Raw genomic sequence first — 23594 nt, forward strand, 5'->3', positions numbered from 1 at the left:
CAGGGCAGGGCACTCGATGAGAATCTTTTAGCAGGAGAAGTCTTAGCCTCTGAGGTCCCTGAGGAGGGAGAAGCAGCAGCTTGGGGAGATTCCCTTTCTTCTCCCCACCCCACTGCCCCCTTTTCACCCTCAGGCCAGATGGGGCTCCACCCCTCCTCTCTAGGGACACAGACACTCTTTGTCCAAGGAGCCAGAGGCTGGGAGGGAGACACTGCCGGCTTCTTCCTCTTCCCCGTGGTGGGGCAGTTAGGGGCCCAGGATATGCCCCTTAGGTTTCTCCCTGGAGAGGCTCCCTCAGATCCCACAAGTCTGTGCATGTTCAATTGCACAGACAGCTTCATGTGACCCCTGGGGGGGGTGGGGGGATGAGGGAGTTTCACAGTGGAGAGTCCCAGTAGGGTGAAGGGCAGCTCTACCTCACCCCAAGAATGGCAGGTATCCACCTCTCCCTAAGGCAGTGCCCTGCTTTGAAGTAGGGCCAGACTTCCCCAGTTAATGGGGGCATATGTGAAGATTTGGAATTGGGGCTAAGACATCCATTTGGGGACCTGAATCAGGGAGAGGGGAGGAGAGGGCTACCTTTATTTGAAGTTTAAGAGTTTGGGAGAAATTGAGGACTGTGTTTCGGAATCTGTGTCAAAGGTTTGGGGGTGAGGCCAGGACATCCAATTATGGAATTTGGGTGGAGAAATGAGGGTTTGGGGTAAGGCTGGGAACGCCATTTTGTAATCTGGTGTGAGGCTGGGGGTGGGATGAGGATTCTTTATTTAGACACCCAAAGGGAAGGCCTGGGATGAAGCTGGTACCTTCCATGGTGTCTAAGCCACTGGGATAAAGCAAGTGGGTGAAAATTTGGCATTAGGCTGGGACCCCTTCTGGGGGCCTGGGTGAGACAGAAAATATTTGGTGTAAAAAAGCTGTATAAAGCCTTAACTCCAGAGCCTGGGTGGAGGCTAATGGAGGCTGAAGGTTTGAATGGGGCTAACATCTGTTTTGAGGGGGCCTGTTAGGAGGAAAGGGTTTGGGGTAGGTCTGGGACCCCGAATTCTAAGGCTGGGTGGGAGTGACCCTTTTCCTCCACTGTGGGGTGGGGCAAGAAGGGCCCCGGCTCCCGGCTCCGGGCTCCAGCCCTAGCCGGCCAATCAGCACTCGGCACAAACTTTCCCAACTCCCCCACCAGCTGTCAGCCACCACCCTCCTCCAGCGAGCCCCGCCCGGCCGGGCGCGGGAGAGCAGGGCGAGGCCAGGGCGGGGTCTCCTGCAGTCTCCTGCCGATCCGAGTGGAGCGGGCCGCGGCGAGTGAGTGCCCGGAGCCCGAGGAGTCGCCGCGCCCCGTAGACGCCCCGGCCGGTCCCCGCCTTGCGTGTGGGCCCCGCCGGGATGGGGAGTCGCGGAGGCCTGGGCCAGCCGCGGGCCGGCCTCTGCCTGCTTTTGGCCTCGCTGCAGCTTCTTCTCCGGACGCAGGCGGGTGAGCCGGAAAGGAGATAGGAGTAGGATCCGGAGGGCAGGATCTAGCGAGCTCCCAAAAGATGGGGTGGAGTCAGGAATGGGGGGCGTGCGAGTGGGGCGTGAGTGTAGCAAGTGGCTGGGGTGCTCTGTTTGGGCGCGCGTATCCGACTCTGGGCAATTTGTGGGTGTGACAGCTGGGGGGAGGGGGGATACGTGTGACCGAGTTTTACTGGTGGATGCCTTGGAGTGAATGCAATTTATAGGTGTGTGTGTGTGTAGCAATGTGTGTGAGGCCATTTGAAGTGAAATTGTGTGGGGGAGTTGACGATTATGGTATGAGTATGTGTGATGGGTGATCCCTGGCCGAGTGTGTGATTGTGAGTTGTGGGTGTGTCTGTGTAGGGCTGACTTAGAGAATAATCGCGTTACGCGTGTGATTGTCTTTGGGTAACCCGATGAGGGGGTCGGTTGTGATTTGGGGGTGTAAAAAATGGCCCATGAGGACGCGAGCGGATGATTCTGGGGGTGATGCTGAGTGGGGACGAGTATGGGAGGGGGCTAATCGGGGATTCAAAGTTTCCTTTGCATCGCCCCTAATGGCTTCATCGTATTCTTCCTCTTCCTCCTCTGTCTCCAATTGGCGCGCCCCCACCTCCTCTGCCCCCACTTCTCCCCTCCCCCACCCTGCTCTCCCCAGAGCCGCGATCAGCACCATGGACAGGGCCTCGGGAGGGCCGCGGTGAGGGGCGAGGCGGGGCGGGGCGCGGGGCGGGGCGGGGCGGAGCGCGGGCGGGGGCGGAAGTGGAAGTTCTTCCCCCCCAAGCTGAGCGAGCCGCGGGTGTTTTTCCTGAGGAATTTCTCAGGGGCCTCAAGGGGTCCCGGGGGCCGCCGGACGAGTGAGTCAGCGCTGACGCACGCCCAGCTGCGCGCTTCTGGCTGGACGCCGCGCTCCGCCCCGCAGGGTTCGGGGTTGGGGGCGCCCAAGGGTTTGGGAAGATCATGGTCCTTCAAGTGGCATCCCTGGTCTGAGAGAGGCTGGGCTTTAGGCCCTTCTGGAAGTCCCTCCCTAATGTGAACTCAGCCCCCAACACAGACACACAGACACACACACACACGCACACACCCCGTCCTACACTTTCTCACTTTCTCTGGAGTCCAGGGAGGTGCCTGTTCACGTGGATTGTCCCAAACTGGCCCAGGTCCCATTCCCATGCTCACACATCCCCACAGTCGTGCAATCTCAGGCATCCATTCAGAATATAAGCCCTGGGGGACACCAGGAATTTTTAAACACCGGTGCCCACGCCCCAGGCAACCCCAGCAGCCACCCGCCACGGGGTCACAGCCTTTGTCACCCTCCTACGCCTTGCAGCCCTGGCACAGGCTTCCGCTGGTATCCACGCAACCCTGTCAGCATTCACAGCCAGTCACCCGCTTGCCAACGAGGCCATACTCTCATGTATAACCACATTCCCTCATCTCCAGTCTGATCTATTACAATCACAGACTCACCTGCTCACTGCCAGGACCCCAGCCCACATGCATGTCCAGCCACTCACCGAACACCCGCACCTAGTCTCCCCACTGGAGGCCAGATACTCGGCACACGCCACACGTCCACAGATCACATGCTCAGCCATTCCCTGGTCCATACAGAGTCATGGACACACTTGCACAATCTCATGTACACGTACAATGGCACATACACTCCCACCTATGCTCTCCTACCTTTCTGAGGAGATCCCAACCACGAGTAGCCTAGTGCCTGCCTGCATCCCTTAATATCCTAGACCCCATTCAACATCTCCCTGCGGCCCTGACCAGCACAGGGGAGAGTGTGGGGGAAGGTCAGGCTGGGTCCCTGGCAGACCCCCACCCTCTGGGCCTGCAGGCAGGACTCAATGCCTCTTGTGTGTCTCCTTGTCACAAAGCCAGCCATGAAAAGAAAGGGCAGTCAGTTTCTGAAAGGTCATTACAGAGGAGATGCAAGATTGAAGCAGGAGACATTTGGGTTAGGTGCTGGGAAGGACTTTTTCAATGTGAATGAGCATCTGAGGCGAGAGGCTACCCCTTCCCACAGCATAGAGACAGGGGTCTGGGTGAGGGGAGAGCCACACTGCATGGGGTCATGGATCTCAGCTGTCCGCTGGGCTGCATCCTGGAGAGGGGGCAGCTGGGATGATCATTCCGTGGGGGAGTGACCCTTGTGGTTGACAGAGCCTGGGAGCTCAGATCTTAGTCCCAGGGGATTGTAACCCAAATACCTCTTAATAACAGCCCAGCCAGAGAACAGGCAATTAGAGTGGGGGCTGGTGGCGGCAGCAGAATTGGGGGGCGTGGATGGAGAGAGAGAGAGAAGGATGGGGAGAGTAATCTACACAGACATATATATGAAATACCAATAGACACAGAGAGAGAGTTAGGAAGTAAGAGAGAAAGAGAGACACTGATTCAGAGTTGGACGCAGAGAGGGACCTGGAAAGACCAGCAGAGAAAGTGGGACAGAGAGAGAGGGCAGGGAGGGGGAGAGAAGAAAGAACGAACAGGAGGTTGGGGGCAGGAGTGAGTCAAGGCTGGAATAGGGGTCTGTAAGTTTTGGAGAATGAAGGATCTGACCCAGGAGGAGCTGGATGGGGGGTCCCTCATCCAAGCCCCTATCTCCCCCAGGTCTGGCCCCCCCCCCTGACTCCCAATGGTGAGGTCAGCAGAAACTCCCCCAGGGTGAGGTCATGGGCGGATTTGACAGAACTGGCTTCTGCCAAGAGGTTGGGTCAGGGGGTCAGTGGGACAGTCTGCTGGGGGGAGGGGAGAGCAGGCAGGGGCTTTGGGCCCAGGGGAAGCCCCCACCCTCCCCTGCTCAAACCATGTGGTTCCACTTAGCACTGGCCCGCTGTGTGGGGTGGGGCTGGTAGGATGGCCTGGATTCGGATCTGGTTGAGCCAGACCAGTTCCTTCCTTTCCTGGGATGAGAGTAATAGGGTCAGAGGGAGGAGGTCAGGAGGTTATTAGAGAGAGGTGGTCATAAGGAGGAGGCTAGAGAGGGTGATAAAATGGGGAGGTCACAGATCAGATGGGATAGGCAGAAGGTGGAGGTCATGGGTGATAGTGATCAAGGAGGAGGTCAGAAGGAAGAAGTCAGGAGAGGTCGTGGGGAAAGGGAGCAGATCATGGGTGATGGTGGTCAGGGAGGAGGAGTTCAGAGGAAGTGGTGGTCAAAGGAGGAGGTCGGAGGGAAAAAGTGGAGGGAAAACACACCACACTAGGAGCCCCTCCTCTCCAAGTGGGTTTCCCCTGGCAGGGGGCTTCAGGCTGGGGAAGAAGCCCCAGGGAGTCAGTTGGTGTGGGGGAGTACAGAGAAGGGGACAGTCTGGCTCCGGGGCTCAGGCCAGGAAGCCTTGATTCATCCCAGAAGTAGGTCAGCATTTTTTTTTTCCCTCACCAAAAAACCAAGGGGAAAAAAAAAAAAACACCCAAAAAAGAGTCAACAGGCTGATGAAGCTCGAACAGCTGTGGGGTGGTGAGATGGGTGCAGGTCCCAGGCCTGCTCCTTCTCCCGGACCCACAAACACAGCGGGAGGCCGAATTCCCCAAATCTGAGCTACTCACTTGGAGTGCTGGGTTTGTTTTAACTGCCCTGCACCCTGGCTTCTCTCTACAGCAGGCCCTGTGGATGTGCTGAAGGCCCTGGGCGTGCGAGGGGGCCAGGCTGGAGTCCTTGAGGGGCCTGGCCTCTGTCCCCAGAGGGCCCCAGAGGGCGATCGGGCATTCAGGGTTGGCAAGGCCAGTACACTTGGCATCCCCACATGGGAGCTCTTTCCAGGTGAGTCAGGGCAGGAGGGGTGGGAGGGGGTCACTCTGGGAGCATGGGTCACTGCTAGACCATCTGAGATGCCCCTTTCCCTCTGCCCCTTCAGATGGGCAGTTTCCTGAGAACTTTTCCATGCTGATCACCCTGCGGGGCCAGCCAGCCAACCAGTCTGTCCTTCTCTCCATTTATGATGAGGGTGGTACTCGGCAGTTGGGCCTGGTTCTGGGGCCAGCTCTGAGCCTCCTAGGGGACTCCTTCAGTCCCCTTCCCCAGCAAGTCAACCTCATGGATGGCAGGTGAGTATAGGGAAAGTTGGGGTCCAGAGAGAAGTGGGGTGAGAAGCATCCCCCACTGAGACTGTCCCCTTGCAGGTGGCACCGTGTGGCAGTCAGTGTGGATGGCGGGATGGTGACTCTGGTGGCTGACTGTGAGCCTCAGCTCCCCGTATTGGGCCAGGGGCCTCGATTCATTAGCACAGCTGGACTCACTGTGTTGGGGACCCAAGACCTCGGGGAGGAGACTTTTGAGGTAGAGCTTCAGTGATAGGGGAAACCGAGGCAGAGGATGGGTGGGAGTTTTGTCCACAGCCTGAATGTGGAGCAGAGAGGAGAAGGGAGCTGTCCAGTGTGCATCTTCATGGTGTGCGAGATTGTAGAGTCACAGAATGATAATGCATGATGGCGCATACTTGACTTGTGGGGGGAAAGTAAGCCGGGGACATGGACAGCACTGATTGTTATGATAAGTAACTGTGTGTGGGTGGTTGTGATGTTGGGTGCTGGCAAGGCGTGGCGTTGGGTGGCTGGTGACAGAGGTGTTCCTGGTGTGGTGACTGTGCTGTGTGTGGTTGTGATATGTGTTCCCTCCATTGGGCCAGGGGCCACATCCGTCTTGTTCTCTTCCTTATCCCCAAAGCCTGGAAGGGCACCTGGCACGTATTAAGGGTCACCATGTGCCTGAGAGCAAAAGAATAATGTGCCTCTGATGAGACAGATATTGTGGGGTGTGGTTTGCGGTTGTGATTTGGTATGACCATGATAGAATCTTCCTACTCTCAATTTTGACGGGCAGAGGGATTGCCACCCCTCCTTGTACTTAGGCTGCTCTGGGTAGAGGGAGCCTTGGTGCTTGGGATGGGGTGTCAGAGTCAGCCTGTGGCTCCCTTCCCTGACCCCCATCCTCTCACCAGGGAGATATTCAGGAGTTGCTGATAAGTCCGGATCCCCAGGCTGCCTTCCAGGCCTGTGAGCGATACCTTCCTGGCTGTGACAGCCCGGACCCTACCACCACAGGGGTGAGTGAGGCACTTGTCCTGAGGTCACAGGCTGAGTCATCCCTGGCTCTAGGTCCCAGGAATGAGTGAATTCTGACCCCTATTCATGGCTCCTGCCCTCAGAAAGATCCTAGGCATGAGTGACCTTGACCCAGGTCACATAACAGTGATTCCAAGCCCCAGATCATATGATTGACCTTAGGTCGCAAGGCTGAGTGAGCCCTGGCTTCAAAACATAGGACCAATGGCATGTGCCAGCATGGTCCCAGATGACAGAGTAATAGAGCCTTCAGTGTGGGACTCTGGACCTGATGGGGGTCATGTTCCCAGGTTCCCCAGGGTGAGCCAGAAACTCCTCCTCCTCGACGGAAGGGAAAGGGAAAAGGGAAGAAAAAAGGGCGAGGTCGGAAGGGGAAGGGCAGGAAGAAGAAGAACAAGGAAAATTTGACCCCAAGCCCACCTCCTGGCTCCCTGGAGAAAGAGGTAAGAGATCTGTGGCTACTCACCTCTGCTTTTTGCCTGACCTCTGGTCTCTGATTTGCACTGATTGCTGGTGCCTAATCCAAGCTCTCTGCCTTTGGTCTCCAGTCCCTGACCTTGACTCTTCTCGGCTGACTCATAACTATGTGTGTGTGTGTGTGTGTGTGTGTGTGTGTGTGTGTGTGTGTGTGATGAGTACCTTATTGTTAAGGGGTTCTTGATGAAGGTTACTAAGGGCAACCATTAGCTGGGGTAAATAATGGGTTCATTAGTTAGAGCATCATTGTTTGGGGTTGACTCATTGGGGCCACTGGTAAGGGTTATTCATTGGGGGAGTCTAGTTTGGCTTCAATGAAAGAGATTGCTGGTTGGGGGGGTCACTATAGGGAAGTTGATTGAGGTCGATGTTTGGGAGGTTCCTAGGTAGAGGTCATTGTTGGAAGTCATTGACAGAGACCACTGTTGGTGTTACTGGTATCACTGATTTAGGGTTAATGGTAGGAGGTCATTGCTAGGTATCATCAATTGGGAAGGTAGGTCATCGTAGGGGACCACTGATTAAAAGGCGTTTCTGGGGTCACCAACTGGAATCATCAGTTGAAGGGATGACTTACAAGGGGTCCTGGTTGAGATAATAGGTTTGGGAGTCCTTGATGAGTTATTAGTTGGGAAGTCATTGATGGGTCATTGGTTAGTGAAATTACTGTTTGGGGGCTTTTGGTTGGGGAGTAAGAGTTGGGCTCACTCATGGGTGTTCATTGTTAGAGGATCGCTGGTTGGGGAATAATCAATTAAGGGGTCACTGGTGGGGCTTATTAGTTGAGGGGCCACTAGCTAGTGCTTATTATGGAGGAGGTCACTGGTTGAGGTCATTAGTTGGGGAGGTCACTGGATGGGAGAATAACTGGTTGGGGCCATTGGCTGGGGGACCACGGATGGGTCACTTGTTATGGGAGCAACTGCTGTGAGGCCAATGGTGTGAGTTATTAGTTGGAGGGGTCTTTGGTTAAGTCCTTTAGTGGGGATCATTAGTCAGGGGTTATTGATGGGGGTAATTAATTGGAGTTACTGGAGTTAATAATGGGTCACTGGTTGTAGGAATAATTGGAGGCCATTAATAGGGGCTTGTTAGCTGATGGGTCACTGGGTAGGCATCCTTGGTGCAGGCCATTGGCTGAGGTCCATGGCTGGGGAGAGTCATTGGTTGCACTACATCTGTTCTCAGCATCAGTGGAGAGAAAGAAATGACCACTCAGGCCCAGAAAAAGAACCCCTCCCCAACTCCTTCCTTAGTCCCAGCCCCTCACCTGGGCCTCTCCTACCCTCTTTTGCCCTTGACCAAATTCCTCCGCAGCTGTCCAAGCTTCTCTGATTGAGGCCTGCCTGGCTGACCACTGAGTTCTGCCTTGGGAGAAGACATATAGGATACGCTTCCAGGAGTCTGGCCCTGAGTACTAGACCTTGACTCTGATCTCCGGGCTCTGGAGCCAGTCCTACTCTGCCTTCCAGGTCTCCAGACCTGGCTCAGCCCTGCTCCTCTTCCATACTAGAAGCCTCCCTCTGCTGGCTCTTCTGGTCTAGTCAGCACACATTTGCCTCCACCACCCCTTTGGTGTTTTTTGGGAATCCTTTGTTCCCCTCCCCAGATTAGGCACTCCTGGGGGGCAGAGCCTGTCTCCTCTTTTTGTCTTTATTGGACTGAACCCCAGACCTGATACTCCTGTACCTGTTGCAGACCTCCAGCGACAGCCCCAAAACAGAGACACCAGCTTCAACTCTGCCTCCAACTCCCACACCTTTGGTCATCACCACCACTGTGCCCATTGGCCACAATGTCACCATACTAGAGGTCAGTGGGAAGTGGACGGGACTGGAAGGGAAAGTCCTGGGGCAGTGGTGGTAGTGGACAATGAGGAGGCCAGGGGCAAACTCTGGTCTATTTCAATGTCCTCAGGGGGTCCTGGACCCTGACAATGGAACCGAACTAAGAACACTGGAGACTAAGTTAGCCAAAGAGGACAAAGAAGGAGATGGCCCCACCATGGGCCCTGACTTCCAGGCAGCAGAACTGCCATCACAGCCTCAGTTCCACTTCTTTCCTGTGAGTCTGAGGGTTTGGGCTGTGCGGGGATGGGAAGTGGCAGGGAGTCCTGCCTGGAGCTGCCTCCCACATTTTCTCTTTTGCTTTCTTGTTATTTTGCCTAGAATGCCTTCCCACCACCCCACTGTAGTCAACAAATATTAGCACGATGCTAATGTGACAGGAGCTGTGCTAATGGATGGCTCTGTGGGTAGAATGGTGCGTTTGGCTTTTAGTCCAAGCAAGATGAGAAGCCACTTGAAACGGAGCATGATCTGATCTGGAGCTTTCAATTCCTTCTGGCTGCTGGACAGCATATGGACTGTAGGGGGAGCCAGAGGGGCAGCAGGGAAACCAGTGGTCTATGCAACAACAGCCTGGGGACCTGGATGAGGGTGGTGGCAGTGGGGATAGAGAGAAGTGGACAGACTTGGACCATGCTCCATTTTGGTCTTGCTACTGGAGATGGAGAAAGATGCAAGGATGACTTGGTAGATGCATGGTGGCACCCTTGAATAAAATGGAGAAGCCTAAAGGAAAAGCAGGGGGTAAGTCTTAAGAATCTCGTTTTGGGTGTGTTAAATTGGCAACCCCTGCTTGGCATCCAAACGGAGATGTCAAGTGGGTGATTGCTTAGAAGATCCGGGAGCTCAAAGGACATGGTCTAGGCTGGAGATAAGACTTGGAAATCAACACCAGAGTGATGCTGCCTTTAGCCAAGGGATTGGTTAAGATTCTTAGGAAAATAGTGCAGACAGGGAAGGAGCCCAGGCTCTAGCCTTGATGTTGGACAGGGGAGGAGGGGAATAATCATAGCCAACTCACCCTGAGTGCTTGTTATGTCCTAGCCATTGTTTTAATTTATTCTTCTTCCCATGGGATATATACAATTATCATTCACCTACTGACTCTACAGGTGAGGCCATAGTAGTTGAATAAGTTGCTCCCCATCATCCAGGTGGTGAGAGGCAGCTCCACGATTAGGACCCTGCAGGATGTTCCAAAGTCCACACTCTCCTCCTTGATGATGGCCAGGACTCACATCTTTTTTCTCTTCATTCCCTTGTTCCAGGATGCTGGAGAGAAAGGAGCAAAAGGAGAACCAGCAGTGATTGAACAGGTGAGGGGCCTGCAGTTAGGAGGAGGTGGAGGAGTCTGGGCTAGGGTGGGGATCACACTCATTTCTCCCTCAGGGACAGCAGTTTGAGGGACCTCCAGGAGCCCCAGGACCCAGAGTGAGTCATGGCTGCATTCCCCCCCTTTCCTTTCTCTTCTAGTTGGGGTGTTTGAGCCCTTGGGGTGAAGGGCTGGGGTATAATGTTGCCATATCATTAAAAGATTATTGCATGTTTGAAACTCATAGGATGAGTCAAAATAGGGGTTGGGATGTAAAGTAGGGGATAGATGTGGGTCAATATAGTTTTGAGGGGTCAGAGAATGGCTCAGTGATGGGTAAGGAGGTGTGCATGGGGTCAGGGTCAGTGGTGGGTTAGAAGTTGGCTTGGCTCAAGCTTTGCACTTCTTATGACTTTGGTTCCTCTGTCCTCAACAGGGGGTGGTTGGCCCCTCAGGCCCCCCTGGTCCCCCAGGATTCCCTGGAGACCGTGGTCTACCGGTAAGAAACTCCCTCTGGGTTATATCCTTCTGGGGGGAGTGAGGTTTCAGGCTGTGAAGTGGAAATTGGGAACTGGTATGTCTGAACGTGGATCTGAGAGTCAGGGACTGAGGACATCATGCTGAAGATGGCATTGACCTAACCCACTCCTCTCTCCCCATCTGTGAATTGTCACCATCTTCTTTCTCTGGGCCCTTCCCCTGCTTTTCTGTTCCGTCTGTCTCTATCCCTGAGTGTCTTTCATCTCTTTCTCCCCATGTCTCTGTCTTTCTCTGTTGCCTCCATCCTTCTGCCTCCCCATCTTTCTCTCCTCCCTCTGTCTTTGTCTTTCCCTGTCCCTTTTCCTCCATCGTTCTACCTCTGTCTTCTGTCTCTCCATCTCTGCCACTTTTTATGACTCTCCCTCCTTCTCTCTGTCTTTCTCTTGCCTACTCTCTTTCTTGCTGTCCCTGCCTCTGTCTTTCTCCATCTCGCTCCCCTCTCCCCCTCCAACTTTCTCATCTCTGTCTCTGTCTGTCCGTCTCTCTCCCTCCATCCCCCTTTGTGTCTCTCCCTCTCTCAGGGTCCCGCTGGCCTCCCAGGAATCCCTGGCATTGATGGGATCCGGGGTCTACCGGGCACTGTGATCATGATGCCGGTAAGAGGGAGATAGGGTGGCACATCCTTGGGGGCTTAGTCCTGACCCGGGAGGGGACCTCTCCTTGGGCTTCCCTCACGACTAGCTGCCCCCTAGTTCCAGTTTGCAAGCAGCTCCCTCAAAGGACCTCCAGTCTCCTTCCAGCAAGCCCAGGCTCAGGCAGTACTGCAACAAGCTCAGGTGAGTAGAGGAGAATCAGGGACCAACAGGGGCTGATGGGAGGACATTGAGAGAGTGACAGGTTGGGAATAATGAAGGCTAGTCAGGAGGCAGGGGGATATTTTTCTCCCGAAGATGCCTTTTGGAAGGGTGTTGGTATTTTTGGGAGACCTGATGTTCTGTTCCCCTCTATCTTTCCAGCTGTCTATGAAAGGTCCCCCTGGCCCAGTAGGGCTCACTGGGCGCCCAGGCCCTGTGGTGAGTAAGGAGTCTTTATGGAGGAGGGGGATACCTCAGTGGAGGGGGAAACCTCCTTCTAACTCCATTACCTCATCTCTCTTCCTCCAAGGGTCTCCCTGGGTATCCTGGTCAGAAAGGAGAGATGGGAGAAATGGGGCCACAGGTGAGATTGGTGGGGATGGGGACAGGATTGGATGGGAAGGGCCTTCTCCCAGAGCCACAGGATAAAGTGCTATTTGAGGACAATGACAAAGGGGCTGAGGATACCTTTGTAATTACTGCTCTTCCTAGAGAATGATTTAAAGTAAGTCCTTCCTCCTTCGTATTCTCCTTTTTCTTCCTCCTTTTTTTCTCTCCTAGGGTCCCCGAGGCCTTCAGGGACCTCTTGGGCCCCCTGGCCGGGAGGGAAAGATGGTGAGTAACTTGTAGGTCTTTAGGTCATCCCTCATCCATCCCTCAACACCCAACATGAGCCTTGGCTCTTCGCCCCCAGGGTCTGCTGGTGTCATTGGTGGGATAAGGGCACTGAGAACAGAGAATAGCAGCTCTACTGAGTGTGTCACAAAGGTATCTGGCCAGGTCACAGAGTCAAGGAGGACTTTCTAGATGGAATGATGCTTGAACTGAGATCTGAGGTATAACCAGGTAAATAGGATAAAAAGGGTATTCTAAGTAGAGGGAACAGCACGTGCAGAAGATAAGACTGGTGCACTGAGGGAGATGATGAACAAGATAATTCCAGACAGTTTTAAATGCAATGAGGAACACAGAGCTGGACATTTAATGGAGACTGAAGATTTTAATTTTTGTGATGGTGGTGGCATGGACTAGAGCAAATGGCCCGGAGGTAAAGACTAATGGACAGGTTCAAGATGTATTTGGGAGGTTAAACTGGTACACAGAGAATCCCCCAGGATTCTGCAGGAGGAAAGTACTCAACAAACAGTAATAGGTATCTTGATGCTGTCACCTCCCTGATAGGGCCGCTCTGGAGCAGATGGTGCTCGGGGCCTCCCAGGGGACACGGGACCTAAGGTAGGTGATAAGGTCAGGACTGGGATGTGGAGGGACTGTCAGATCAGGGATTCAGGGCTCAGGTGGTGTCTCTTTGTGCAGGGTGATCGGGGTTTTGATGGCTTGCCAGGGCTGCCTGGAGAGAAGGGCCAAAGGGTGAGTGTGTGAGGTCCCTCCACCATACCAGCCCTCCTGATATCCATGGCACCCTCTCCACCCCCAGTATCAGAGGCTCCATCGCTGTGTGTGAGCTCTCATCCCATCCTTTCCTGGACCAACCCCACGTTTCCACTCTGAACTCCCTCTGTTCCCAACTCCAGGGCGACTTTGGCCATGTGGGGCAACCTGGCCCCCCAGGAGAGGATGGTGAGAAGGTAAGTTTGGAGGAGACAGAATGGTCTAGAAGCTAGAAGGCCAGAATGAAGGTCAGAGAGAAATAGAGTATTCAGGGGACAGGGTGAGAGGCGTGTGTCATTAGCCTCGGTGGGGCTCCAAAGAGTACACAGAGAGCTGGGGGCTAGTACCAGAGTTAGTAGGTGAGACTCAGGATTGCAGGTCCAGGATTGGGGTCAGGGGCCTGGACTGAATCCCATGTGCTTAGTCTGCTGGTCACTTCCTCACGCTCTGACTCTGGGGTGCCTTGGACGAGTCTCCCCAGACGAGGGAAGGTGGTTTTCTGAGTGTTTCTCTTCCTCCCTCACCAAGTGATGAACGCTTTCCTACAGGGAGCAGAAGGACCTCCGGGGCCCACTGGCCAGGCTGGGGAGCCCGTGAGTATCAGGGACCTCTGGATCCTTTGCCTGGCACAGGGGAAGAAGTCATGATTCATGGGGCCTCACGGCAGTGATGCTGGAATAATGCTCCTACCTCCTTGCAGGGCCCCCGAGGACTGATCGGCCCTAGAGGCTCCCCTGGTCCCCTGGGACGGCCGGTGAGAATGTCACTTTCTGTCCACATCCCTGCTTGTCCTTTTCTCACCTCTGTCCCCTCTGCATGTCCATTTCTGTTACCTGGTTTCTCTGCCGGCTCATCTTTCCACCTGTGCCTCTCGGTGTCTCAGACTCAGGCTCCTGTGTGGTATCTGCCCGGGTCTCACACCCTCTCCTCCCCCAGGGTGTAGTTGGAATTGATGGTGCTCCAGGAGCCAAAGGAAATGTGGTACGTGTTCTGCCTTCTGACCCCTAATGCTTTCTGATGCCCTGACTCCATGATCATCCATCCATATCCCTGTCCACTCTCATGACCCCTATTTCAACTTCACTGACACTTCAACACCATGATCCCTTCCACCTTCACAGCACCTCCCCTTTCTCCACAGGGTCCTCCAGGAGAACCAGGCCCTCCAGGACAGCAGGGAAATCCCGGGTCCCAGGTTTGAGCTATCATTTTCAATAATTGGGGGTGGCAGTAGTCAGCCAAGGTCATAGACCACTCTCAGCCTTTCCACTTCCCAGCTCACCACGCATTTTTGCCTTCCTTTATCCTTTTTTTTTTTTTTATTAAAGAGAGAGAGCAAGCGGTGGAGGGACAGAGAGAGAGAAAATCTTAAGTAGGCTCCATGCTAAGCATGCTAAGCATGGAGCCTGATGTGGGACTCAATCCCACAACCCTGAGATCATGACCCAAGCTGAAATCAAGAGTCAGACACTCAACAAACTGAGCCACCCAGGTGCCCCACCTTCACCTCTTTTTTTTTTTTTAAGATTTTATTTATTTATTTGAGAGTTGGAGAGAGAACACAAGTAGGCAGAGCGGCAGGCAGAGGGAGAGGGAGAAGCAGGGTTCCCACCAAGCAGGGAGCCTGATGCGGGGCTCAATCCCAGGACCCTGGGATCATGACCTGAGCCAAAGGCAGAGGCTTGACCCACTGAGCCACCCAGGTGCTCTCACCTTTACCTTCTTTTTTTATGTCCCTAGGGACTCCCTGGCCCTCAGGGACCCATTGGCACTCCTGGGGAGAAGGTGAGTGACAGCCCCACCCACCACCACCCTTTCCTGTCTTCTTCCTTCAACTCTGTCTGCAGGAAAAGCTCCCCCGCCAGGACCCTTTTATTAGCCCTGGGTAATGATAAATTGTAACATTCCTTAAACAAGCCCAGAGTTTAAAAAATATTGTTGGGGGGAATGGTTGGTGGGGAGAAACAGAAATCCACCAAGGCTAGATCACATAAGGGGATATTCTCAGAATTTAGGGGAACTCACAGATGCCAGTCATCACAAATATTAGTAAGACCCATGGGCCAGGAGAGCCCTTTCTCTGGGGCCCTGTGGTGTCATCTTATCCCTATGCACATCTGTCCCATCTCCTCAGAAGACAGGCTTCTTTCTCCACATATCTTAGTCTGTCCTCACGCCCAAGTTCTATTTCTACACAATTTTGTGCTGCTTTAATTACAATTTCGGCCCCTAGCTCCTTTTGACCTTATAGTTTCTTTACCCAAATCCATCTCATTGTAGTTTCTATGAAGCGAGGTGTCGCTTACCTCAAAATTTCAGAAGAAAATCTAATCGGCTTAGTTGGGCCAAGGGGCCCACTTCTGGACCTATTCACCATTTGTAGAACATAGGGGGTCACCCCATGCCTTCCTGGGCTCACCTCTCATCAGACGAAGACAGAGGAACTTCTAAAGAAAAGGATGTGGCTGAGGAGTCCCCCCACACACTGTTTTTTTTTTCCCCCCTCCACACTGTTTTTACCTCCCTTGTCTAAACTCTCCCAGAGATGGAGGATTTCTGAGGCTCAGAGAGGGAAGGGGACTTGCCCAGGGTCACACAGCAAGTCTGGGCAGAGCTAGGAAGAAATTTCCTAGCCTGTGGCATATGCTTGTTCTGTGACCTTGAGTAGCTGCAGGTCTGAGTAAGGCTGTTCCTGGTGAGATGCCAGACTCCCCCTACTGTTCATTTTCTTTCAGGGTCCCCCTGGGAACCCAGGAATTCCAGGCATTCCAGGATCTGATGGCCCTCCGGTGAGAACTGGGTGCAGGCAGAAGGAGGGAGAAGGGGGAGGCTTGGGAATTTGAATGGCAAATCTCAGTCTCTGATGAATTCTTTCCCCAGGGTCACCCAGGCCATGAGGGCCCCACGGGAGAGAAAGGGGCCCAGGTGAGTGGCCTGTAGAGAGACTGGGTTGGGGATGAGCTTGATAGGCAAGACTCATGAGGAGAGAGATGAGGGCACCGGGACCATGGAGCGGGGGAGGAACAGGATGGCACTGATCTTATCTCCATCTCAGGGTCCACAAGGGTCTGCAGGACCCCCGGGCTATCCTGGACCTCGGGGTGTGAAGGTACGTGATACTTGGTGCCTGCAAGTCGGGATGAGTCATTGGCATTGGGTCTGGGGAACCAGTTTCATGGGAAACGTGTCCATGTGTGGTGAGAGGTGTCTGCCAGTCTGCCAGAGAGGTGTGGTAGGAGTGGGGTTTCAATCTGAGTGACAATAGGTACAAGTATGTGCGTTACTTGGAGCTGGACAGCTGGGGAAGTATTGCAATGTAGTTGTCGCCTTGTATTTGAGAATAGTTAGGCCTATCAGAGGCTGGACCTATTTCACTGTAAACACAGTCCAGGTCAGCACACTGTAGTGAAGCAGACAGTTGGGCTTTAACGCAAGCCCAGAGCCATGCAATCCTCAAGCACAGAAATAGCTCTACTATTGACCAAGGGCAGGGACATTGGAATTCACATCGAATATAAATCTAGTTATATTGTAGCAAGATTGGTACCTGTGGTCCAAGAACAGAGTTTGGTGGTAGCCAAGAGGCAACTCATCACATTTTGGCTTTGTAGGCAAGCTCAGTTATACTATAACCAAGAAAGTGGCTATATTGTAGTCAGCCACAGAGTCCTGTGGGTTGCCAAACTAAGAGTTACATTGTAACCAGGCATAATTATATATAGTTAAAGACTATGTTGTAACTGAGTCTAGCTACATTGTAGCCAGGGTCAGAGAGTCATGGTGGCCTAAGCTTGGTTGGATACATTGTGGTCAAGTGAATCCCCTTGTGACTGGAGATAGTCATGCTATTGTCAAAACAGTTATATTGTATTTAAGTACAACTTCATTATCGACATTGAGCTCAGTTACATTGTGTCTCTCTGTGGCTGGAAACAGTCACGCTATTGTCAAAACACAGTTATGTTGTATCCAAGTGCAATTTCATGATAGTCTCTGAGCTCAATTACATTGTATCTCTCTGTGGCTAGAGACAATCACGCTATTGTGAAAACACAGTTATGTTGTATCCAAGTGCAATTTCATGATAGTCTCTGAGCTCAGTTACATTGTATCTCTTTGTGGCTAAAGACAATCATGTTATTGTCAAAACACAATTATGTTGTATCCAAGTGCAATTTCATGATAGTGTCTGAGCTCAGTCACATTGTAACCAAGTGCAATTTTCATTGCAACCCAAGCCCAGGGTTTGGGCACCTGGGCTTGAACAGAGCAGCCTTGCTGTAGCTAAGCACAGACTCGCCTTGTTGCCAGGCACAGAGTCGCATTGTAGCCAGCACAATGGGGAACATTCCTTTGCCTTTAGAATGAGACTGGGGCCTGGAATGTTCATCCTCTTTCTCCTGCCAGAAGGAACTGTGGACACAGTGTCCCCGGGAGATTGGAATCAATTACTCGGAAATTTGGCCTTCCCTGCACACCCCCACACAGATGACCCTGGGAGGCTGCCAGTGGGAAGAGGGGTGGAGAGCCAGCCTCTTGCACACCACACTAGCAGGCTTTGGAGAAAGGTCATTTCCTCTAAGGCTGCCCCCTTCTGCTCTTGTCCAGTATCCTTTTGGGACTGTCCTGACTTGTTTTGGGGCAGGGGACTGAGTTGGAGGGCCCTTCTTAAGCAGGGGAGAGACTTGAGATCTTTTTTATTTTTCAGGGTACCTCTGGCAACCGGGGCCTCCAGGGGGAGAAAGGAGAGAAGGTGAGAAGGGAGGGGGTTCCTGGTTGGGGGGAGCCCTAATAATGGAACTCTTGTTGTATCCCTTCCCTGAAACCCTGACCTCTGACCTCTGGACTTTCTCCCACCCAGGGAGAAGATGGCTACCCAGGCTTCAAGGGCGATGGGGGGCTTAAAGGAGATCGGGTAAGATGACTTCCAGATGAGGTATCTAGTGGTTCTGAGGCGCTTGGGGGAAGACAGTGAGGTGGGAGGATGCTGGGGCTAAGATAGGGGGCTGGAGGGACCAGGAGTAACACAGGGTCTAATACCTCCTTTCTATTCCAGGGGCTCCCCGGACCCCCTGGACCCCGGGGAGAGGATGGTCCAGAAGGGCTAAAGGGGCAGGAGGGGCTGCCTGGCGAGGAGGGTCCCCCAGGCTCAGCTGGGGAGAAGGTGAATGGACCTTGGTTACCCTCTCCAGTCTACTCTACAGCTTCCCATCCTGCAGCCAAGATACTCCCTGGCCCTTTGCCTTCTACCCTTGGCTCTTTTATCTCCAACCTCAGGAGGCTGCTACCACACTTACCATCTCTAATTTCTTAACTCAGCGTTACAGAGCAATTTCATGCACAGTATCTGATTTTATCCCCATAACCACCACAGGCAACAGGCATTTTTATCCCCATTTTACAGACAAGGAAACTAAGATTTGGAACAGAATAGAATAGAATAGAACAGAATAGAATAGAATAGAATAGAATGTGTTGCCCAGAGACATGCTTCTAGCAGGCAGGAGCCAAGATTTGAACTCACGTTTCCCTGAATCTCACCCTATTGCCCCTGTCACCATGCTCCAGCCATCCTGTCCTTTCTTTTCTGAACTTGAGGTTGCGATTTCTGACCTTTGTCCCATAATTTCTCTGCAGGGCAAGCTTGGGGTGCCAGGTCTCCCAGGTTATCCAGGACGTCCAGGTCCTAAGGTAAGAAGCCAAGGGGTTGGGAGTGGGCAAGGGCAAAATTCAGATATTCAGGGCCAGGTTGTGGTCTAGGGGAGTGAGATATCCACCCCTTGGGTCACTAAGAGACAGCAAAAGATGTGGGCTTTGGTATCAGACTTGGATTCAAATACCCACTCCTTATCTGTCTAGCGACCTTGGGCAAGTCTCTTAAGCATACTTACTTTGTTGTAAAATGGAGATCCCGGTAGTCTTTATCTTATCAGTTTGATTATAATGACATTGGTAATTTTGATAATAAAACTATAGGATCCTTCTCATCTGGTGTGATTGAGGCTGGTTCGAACCAAGCCAGTAAGGAGGAGAATCACAAAAAAATACATATCTTACATATGTTGAATTATAACTTAAAATAAAATGCACTTATATAAAAAGATACATTTGTCTGCCAATTTTTTGATGGATGAGGCTGCTGATTAGACAGGTCTTTCTGCCTAAGCCACACCCACATTACATCACTGAAGATTTATAGTTTGGGTTTATATAAAGTGGAACAGAAACTTGGACACTTAGGAAGAAATCTGAGAGCCAAATCCTTCCAGAGTTCCACACTTTTGTCATCTCCATCTGGCAGTTATCTTGTGCATGCCTCATTTGACGTGACTTTTTTTAGTGACTTCCCTTTCTAGTGAGTCTTTTCCATTTAACTCAGATTTGGTAGACGTCTTTCTTTTCCTTCCTGCATTCCATCAGTTGTTGTAAACTTTCCTTAAGTCACATGACTCCAGTAGCAAGGGCAACTGACATAAACAGATTGGGGAGTAAACTCAAGGCGCCATACCTAAGAACAGAACCCAACAGACTGGAGCAGGAGTTCATGGGAGTCAGAGCAAAGCCTCTTCGCCAAGACCAGTCCATGCGTTTTGGGCAGTGAGCAACACATGACAGAAGGCATGGTGTGGTGTTTAAGTTGAGGTTGTTGTCTTAGCTGTTATAACAAAAATACTTTAGACAGCGTGGCCTAGACAACAGAAATTTATTTCTCACTGTTTTGGATGTTGGAAGTCTGAGCTCAGAGTGCCAGCGTGGTGGGATTCTGGTGAGGACTCTCTGGTTTGCAGACAGCTGTCTTCTCTCGGTGTCCTCACATGGTGGGGTGGGGGTGGGAGAGGGGGACAGAGAGAGAGAGAAAGAGGGAGAGAGAGGTGGGGACAGGGAAGGAGGGAAAGAGAGAGAGAGAGAGAGATCTAGTCTCCTTTTCTTTCTTTCTTTTATTTTTTTAAAAGATTTTATTTATTTGACAGACAGAGACCACAAGTAGGCAGAGAAGCAGGTTGGGGGTGGGAAAGCAGGCTCCCTGCTGAGCAGAGAGCCCGATGTGGTGCTCTATCCCAGAACCCTAGGATCATGACCTGAGCCAAAGGCAGAGGCTTTAACGCACTGAGCCACCCAGGCACCCTGAGTCTCCTTTTCTTATAAAGACACAGGTCTGGGGTGCCTGGGTGGCTCAGTGGGTTGAGTGTCTGCCTTTAGCTCAGGCTGTGGTCCCGGAGTCCAGGGATCGAGTCCTATGTCGGGCTCCCTGCTTAGCAGGGAGTCTGGTTCTCTGTCTCCCTCTGCCCCTCCCCCCGTTCACGCTCTCTCTCTGTCTTCCGATCACTCTCTCTCAAGTAAATAAGTTAAAAAAATTTTTTTTAAAGACACTGATCCGCTTCATGAGGGTTCCACTGTCACCACCTACTTACCTCCCAAAGGTCCCACCTCCAAATGCCATTCCTCAGCGTAGGGCTCCGACATATGAATTTGAGGGGACACAAATATTTGGTCCATAGCAGTCAGTAATAATCAGCCTGAATAATGACAACTAATATGTCATAAACACTTACTGTATGCCACACGCCATGCAAAATACTTTCTATACATTATCCTAGTTAATCCTCACCAAAACCTTGCGAGGGAGGTATTGTTGGTATCCCCAGGCTACAGGTAAGGAAACTGATGCTCAGAGAGGGTAAGCCATTTGTCCAGGGCCACATAGCTAGTCTAGTGATAGGTCTGGGATTCAAAAGATGGTGAGGGGTGGGAGGAGATAGCAGAGCCTGTGATGTCCTCCCCTGGGTGGATGGAGGATGCCTCCAAGATAGGCAGGACAGCATGGGCTGTAGTCAGTTAGTTAACAAATATCAAGTAAGCTCCGACTATGTACCAGGTTGAGGGGAATAAGACTAGAGCAGCGTATCCTAGCAGAAAAACCAGACAATGAGTAAGTAGGCAAGTGAATGAGGTTTTTTTTTTTTTTAAAGGTTTTATTTATTTATTTGACAGAGAGAGAGAGATCACAAGTAGGCAGAGCAGCAGCAGGCAGAGAGAGAGGGGGAAGCAGGCTCCCTGCTGAGCCGAGAGCCCAATGTGGGTCTCGATCTCAGGACCCTGAGATCATGACCTGAGCTGAAGGCAGAGGCTTAACCCACTGAGCCACCCAGGCGCCCTGAATGAGGTTGTTTCAATATAAGTATTTTGGGAGAACAAAATAGGACAATGTGATAGACGGAGAGTGACTTGGAGGATGTGGTGGTCAGGACGGTGACAGAAGACTTCTCTAAGGAGTTGACATCTAAATGAGATCCAAAGGATGAGGAATAGCTCTGCCTGTGGGGACCTGAGAGAAGAGCAGTTTAGGTAAAGGAAAGAGCCAATGCAAAGGCCCAGAGGCAGGAGAGAACCAGTGTGCCTGAGTAGCACTGAGGGGCCAGTGTGGCCGGAGTGGAGTGAGCAAGGGCTGAGGATAGGGAAAGAGGAAGCCTTGGAGGAGGATGGGGCTGGAAGGACCAAAGAAGCTTCTGGAAGGATGGAGTGGCTGAAGGGTGAGGGGTCAACTTTACTCACCACCCACTTTTCACCTACAACTTTTCTCTCTGATTCTCTCAACTCAGGGATCTACTGGCTTTCCTGGGCCTCTGGGACCATTAGGAGAGAAAGGGAAGCGGGTGAGTCGTGATCCAGGGGTCAGGGGAGAGGGTAGGGCTTGGCGAGGGGAATGACATGTGGCTCTGCAGGACAGTGGGGAGGCCCCTGGGTGGCTGCATGTAAGCCTGGAAATGCTTGTCTGCACACATACCCCCATACACGGCGCAGGGCCCAGGTAAGTGACCCCACCTGGCATCCCTGCCTATCCCCAGTGGGCACACGCCTCACAGTGTGGATCAGATAGGGTCTGGGGGCTGCAGCCTGTGGGCCTGTGGTCCGCAAGGACACGTGCCTGCACGCACATGTGTGACCGCAGACGTAAATGTGTGTGTGCGAGCGTAGGGACATGCACACAGGTGCCCGTGTGTCTGTGTACATGGCATGCGGACGCGTGCATGGTGTGTGTGTGGTCACTGGGTCCGTGGACACAGTGTCTACCCACAAGAATCTGTGTGTACGGCTGTGCTTATAAGGACCGTGTCCTCCTGTGAATTTGTGTGTGCGTGTGTTTGTGTTGAGTGTGCACATGTGCAAGGGGCAGATTGCATGGGGAGCTCCGGGTTTCCATCGAGGCTGTGGGTCACCCAACGTGTGCTGCTGCGGCATGAAGTCTGGGATAAGTGGGTGTCCTTCTGGGCGGACACACCTGTGTTTGGACCCTGTAGATGCATTCACAGGTGTAACTGGGTGTCTGTGATCTTCACACGGTGTGTGTGTATGTGTGTGTGAGAGAGAGAGAGAGAGAGAGAGAGAGAGAGAGAAAGGCTTGTGAATGAACGTGCAGCAGACCTCTTTCTGGGTCTGTGCCTGGATGCATTTGTGTGTGTCAGGTCTTTGCAACGCAGCTTTCTTCTGCTTTCCCCTCACCTGATTTATTTTCCAGGGGAAGGCAGGGCAGCCAGGCCTGGAAGGAGAGCGGGGACCACCAGTAAGAAGATGGCTCCCCCATTCTGCCTGGCCTGGGGGAGGGGGCGGGGCTGGAGGGAGGGGCTGCAGGAGGAGAGGCAGGGGGGAGGTTATGCAGGTAGGCAGGGGAGAGGGTTAGGGTTATGTCGGTGTCCCTGGGAGGGCAAGAAGGGATCACAGAGGGAGGGGGCCCAGAGGACTCGGGCTCATCTCCTAGCTTGCCCACACTCTCACTTCTAATCTTTGCTTCTTTTCTACTCAGGGCTCCCGCGGAGAGAGGGGGCAGCCGGGTGCCACCGGGCAACCAGGCCCCAAGGTATGGGCTGGCGGGTGATCAGACCCCCACGTGGGCGCCCTCACCCAGGCTCCCCAATGTCCTCCGGAAGCCCTCCCAGTTGGGTTTGTCCTGCAGCCTGAATCTTATGCACTGTGTCCTAGGGTGATGTGGGCCAGGATGGGGCCACTGGGTTCCCTGGAGAAAAGGTGAGTGTGGGTGTTTCTGGATGGGAGGCAAACCCAGGAGGGAGGGAGGCAGCATGATGCGGTAGAAGAAACAGCCTCTAAAGTTGGGAGCTGTGACTTTAAGTTCCAGCTCTGCCCCTTGCCTGCTGTGTGACTTTGGGGATGTCACTGAGCCTCTCTGGGCCTCGTTTTCTCCCTCTATGAAATGGGAATAAATACAGTCCCCACCGCAAAGGGCTGCAGTGACACAGGAAATGACTGAGTGTGTGTCACGTGTCTGGCTCCGTGCCCGGTGTGCACAAAGTGTTCAGTAAGCTTGTCCTAATGCGGGGCTCAGTTGCCCCGGCAGGAGGGATGAGGCCATGGTTTCTGGTTCCATTTCAGGGCCTCCCAGGTCTGCAAGGCCCTCCTGGATTTCCTGGGCCAAAGGGTCCCCCTGTAAGTGAGTGCACCCTGATTGGGGGTGGCCTGGAGGGAACCCAGGGGGTGGGAAGACTGCTTGGTCATGGCTTATCTCTGTCCCACCTTGTTCCCAGGGCCCCCAGGGGAAAGATGGGCGTCCTGGGCACCCTGGTCAGAGAGGAGAATTGGTGAGTGGCCTCTGGCCTTCTGACCCCTCACCCCATTAGGCTCTCTAGTTCTTCCTCCCATGGGACACCC

General features: G+C 53.0%; 1 protein-coding gene across 1 annotated transcript in view; it reads left to right on the forward strand.

Annotated features, from left to right (window-relative positions):
- Positions 1–1224: 1224 nt before the first annotated feature.
- The window catches only part of COL5A3 (collagen type V alpha 3 chain), a 37126-nt gene continuing 14756 nt past the window's right edge, over positions 1225–23594 (forward strand). The window contains exons 1-37 of the mRNA XM_080814132.1: positions 1225–1468; positions 5108–5269; positions 5364–5553; positions 5629–5785; positions 6447–6551; positions 6861–7013; positions 8746–8859; positions 8965–9111; positions 10163–10210; positions 10284–10325; positions 10643–10705; positions 11268–11342; positions 11439–11522; positions 11703–11759; positions 11851–11904; positions 12102–12155; positions 12723–12776; positions 12858–12911; positions 13076–13129; positions 13481–13525; positions 13633–13686; positions 13869–13913; positions 14074–14127; positions 14673–14717; positions 15668–15721; positions 15813–15857; positions 15988–16041; positions 17641–17685; positions 17794–17847; positions 17989–18096; positions 18570–18623; positions 21533–21586; positions 22450–22494; positions 22735–22788; positions 22911–22955; positions 23319–23372; positions 23471–23524. Coding sequence (XP_080670258.1) covers positions 1381–1468; positions 5108–5269; positions 5364–5553; positions 5629–5785; positions 6447–6551; positions 6861–7013; positions 8746–8859; positions 8965–9111; positions 10163–10210; positions 10284–10325; positions 10643–10705; positions 11268–11342; positions 11439–11522; positions 11703–11759; positions 11851–11904; positions 12102–12155; positions 12723–12776; positions 12858–12911; positions 13076–13129; positions 13481–13525; positions 13633–13686; positions 13869–13913; positions 14074–14127; positions 14673–14717; positions 15668–15721; positions 15813–15857; positions 15988–16041; positions 17641–17685; positions 17794–17847; positions 17989–18096; positions 18570–18623; positions 21533–21586; positions 22450–22494; positions 22735–22788; positions 22911–22955; positions 23319–23372; positions 23471–23524 — 2718 coding nt within the window. The 5' untranslated portion in view covers positions 1225–1380. The remainder of the gene's footprint in view (positions 1469–5107; positions 5270–5363; positions 5554–5628; positions 5786–6446; positions 6552–6860; positions 7014–8745; positions 8860–8964; positions 9112–10162; positions 10211–10283; positions 10326–10642; positions 10706–11267; positions 11343–11438; positions 11523–11702; positions 11760–11850; positions 11905–12101; positions 12156–12722; positions 12777–12857; positions 12912–13075; positions 13130–13480; positions 13526–13632; positions 13687–13868; positions 13914–14073; positions 14128–14672; positions 14718–15667; positions 15722–15812; positions 15858–15987; positions 16042–17640; positions 17686–17793; positions 17848–17988; positions 18097–18569; positions 18624–21532; positions 21587–22449; positions 22495–22734; positions 22789–22910; positions 22956–23318; positions 23373–23470; positions 23525–23594) is intronic.

The sequence above is a fragment of the Martes martes genome (assembly GCF_963455335.1).
Source record: "Martes martes genome assembly, chromosome: 1".
NCBI lineage: Eukaryota > Metazoa > Chordata > Mammalia > Carnivora > Mustelidae > Martes > Martes martes.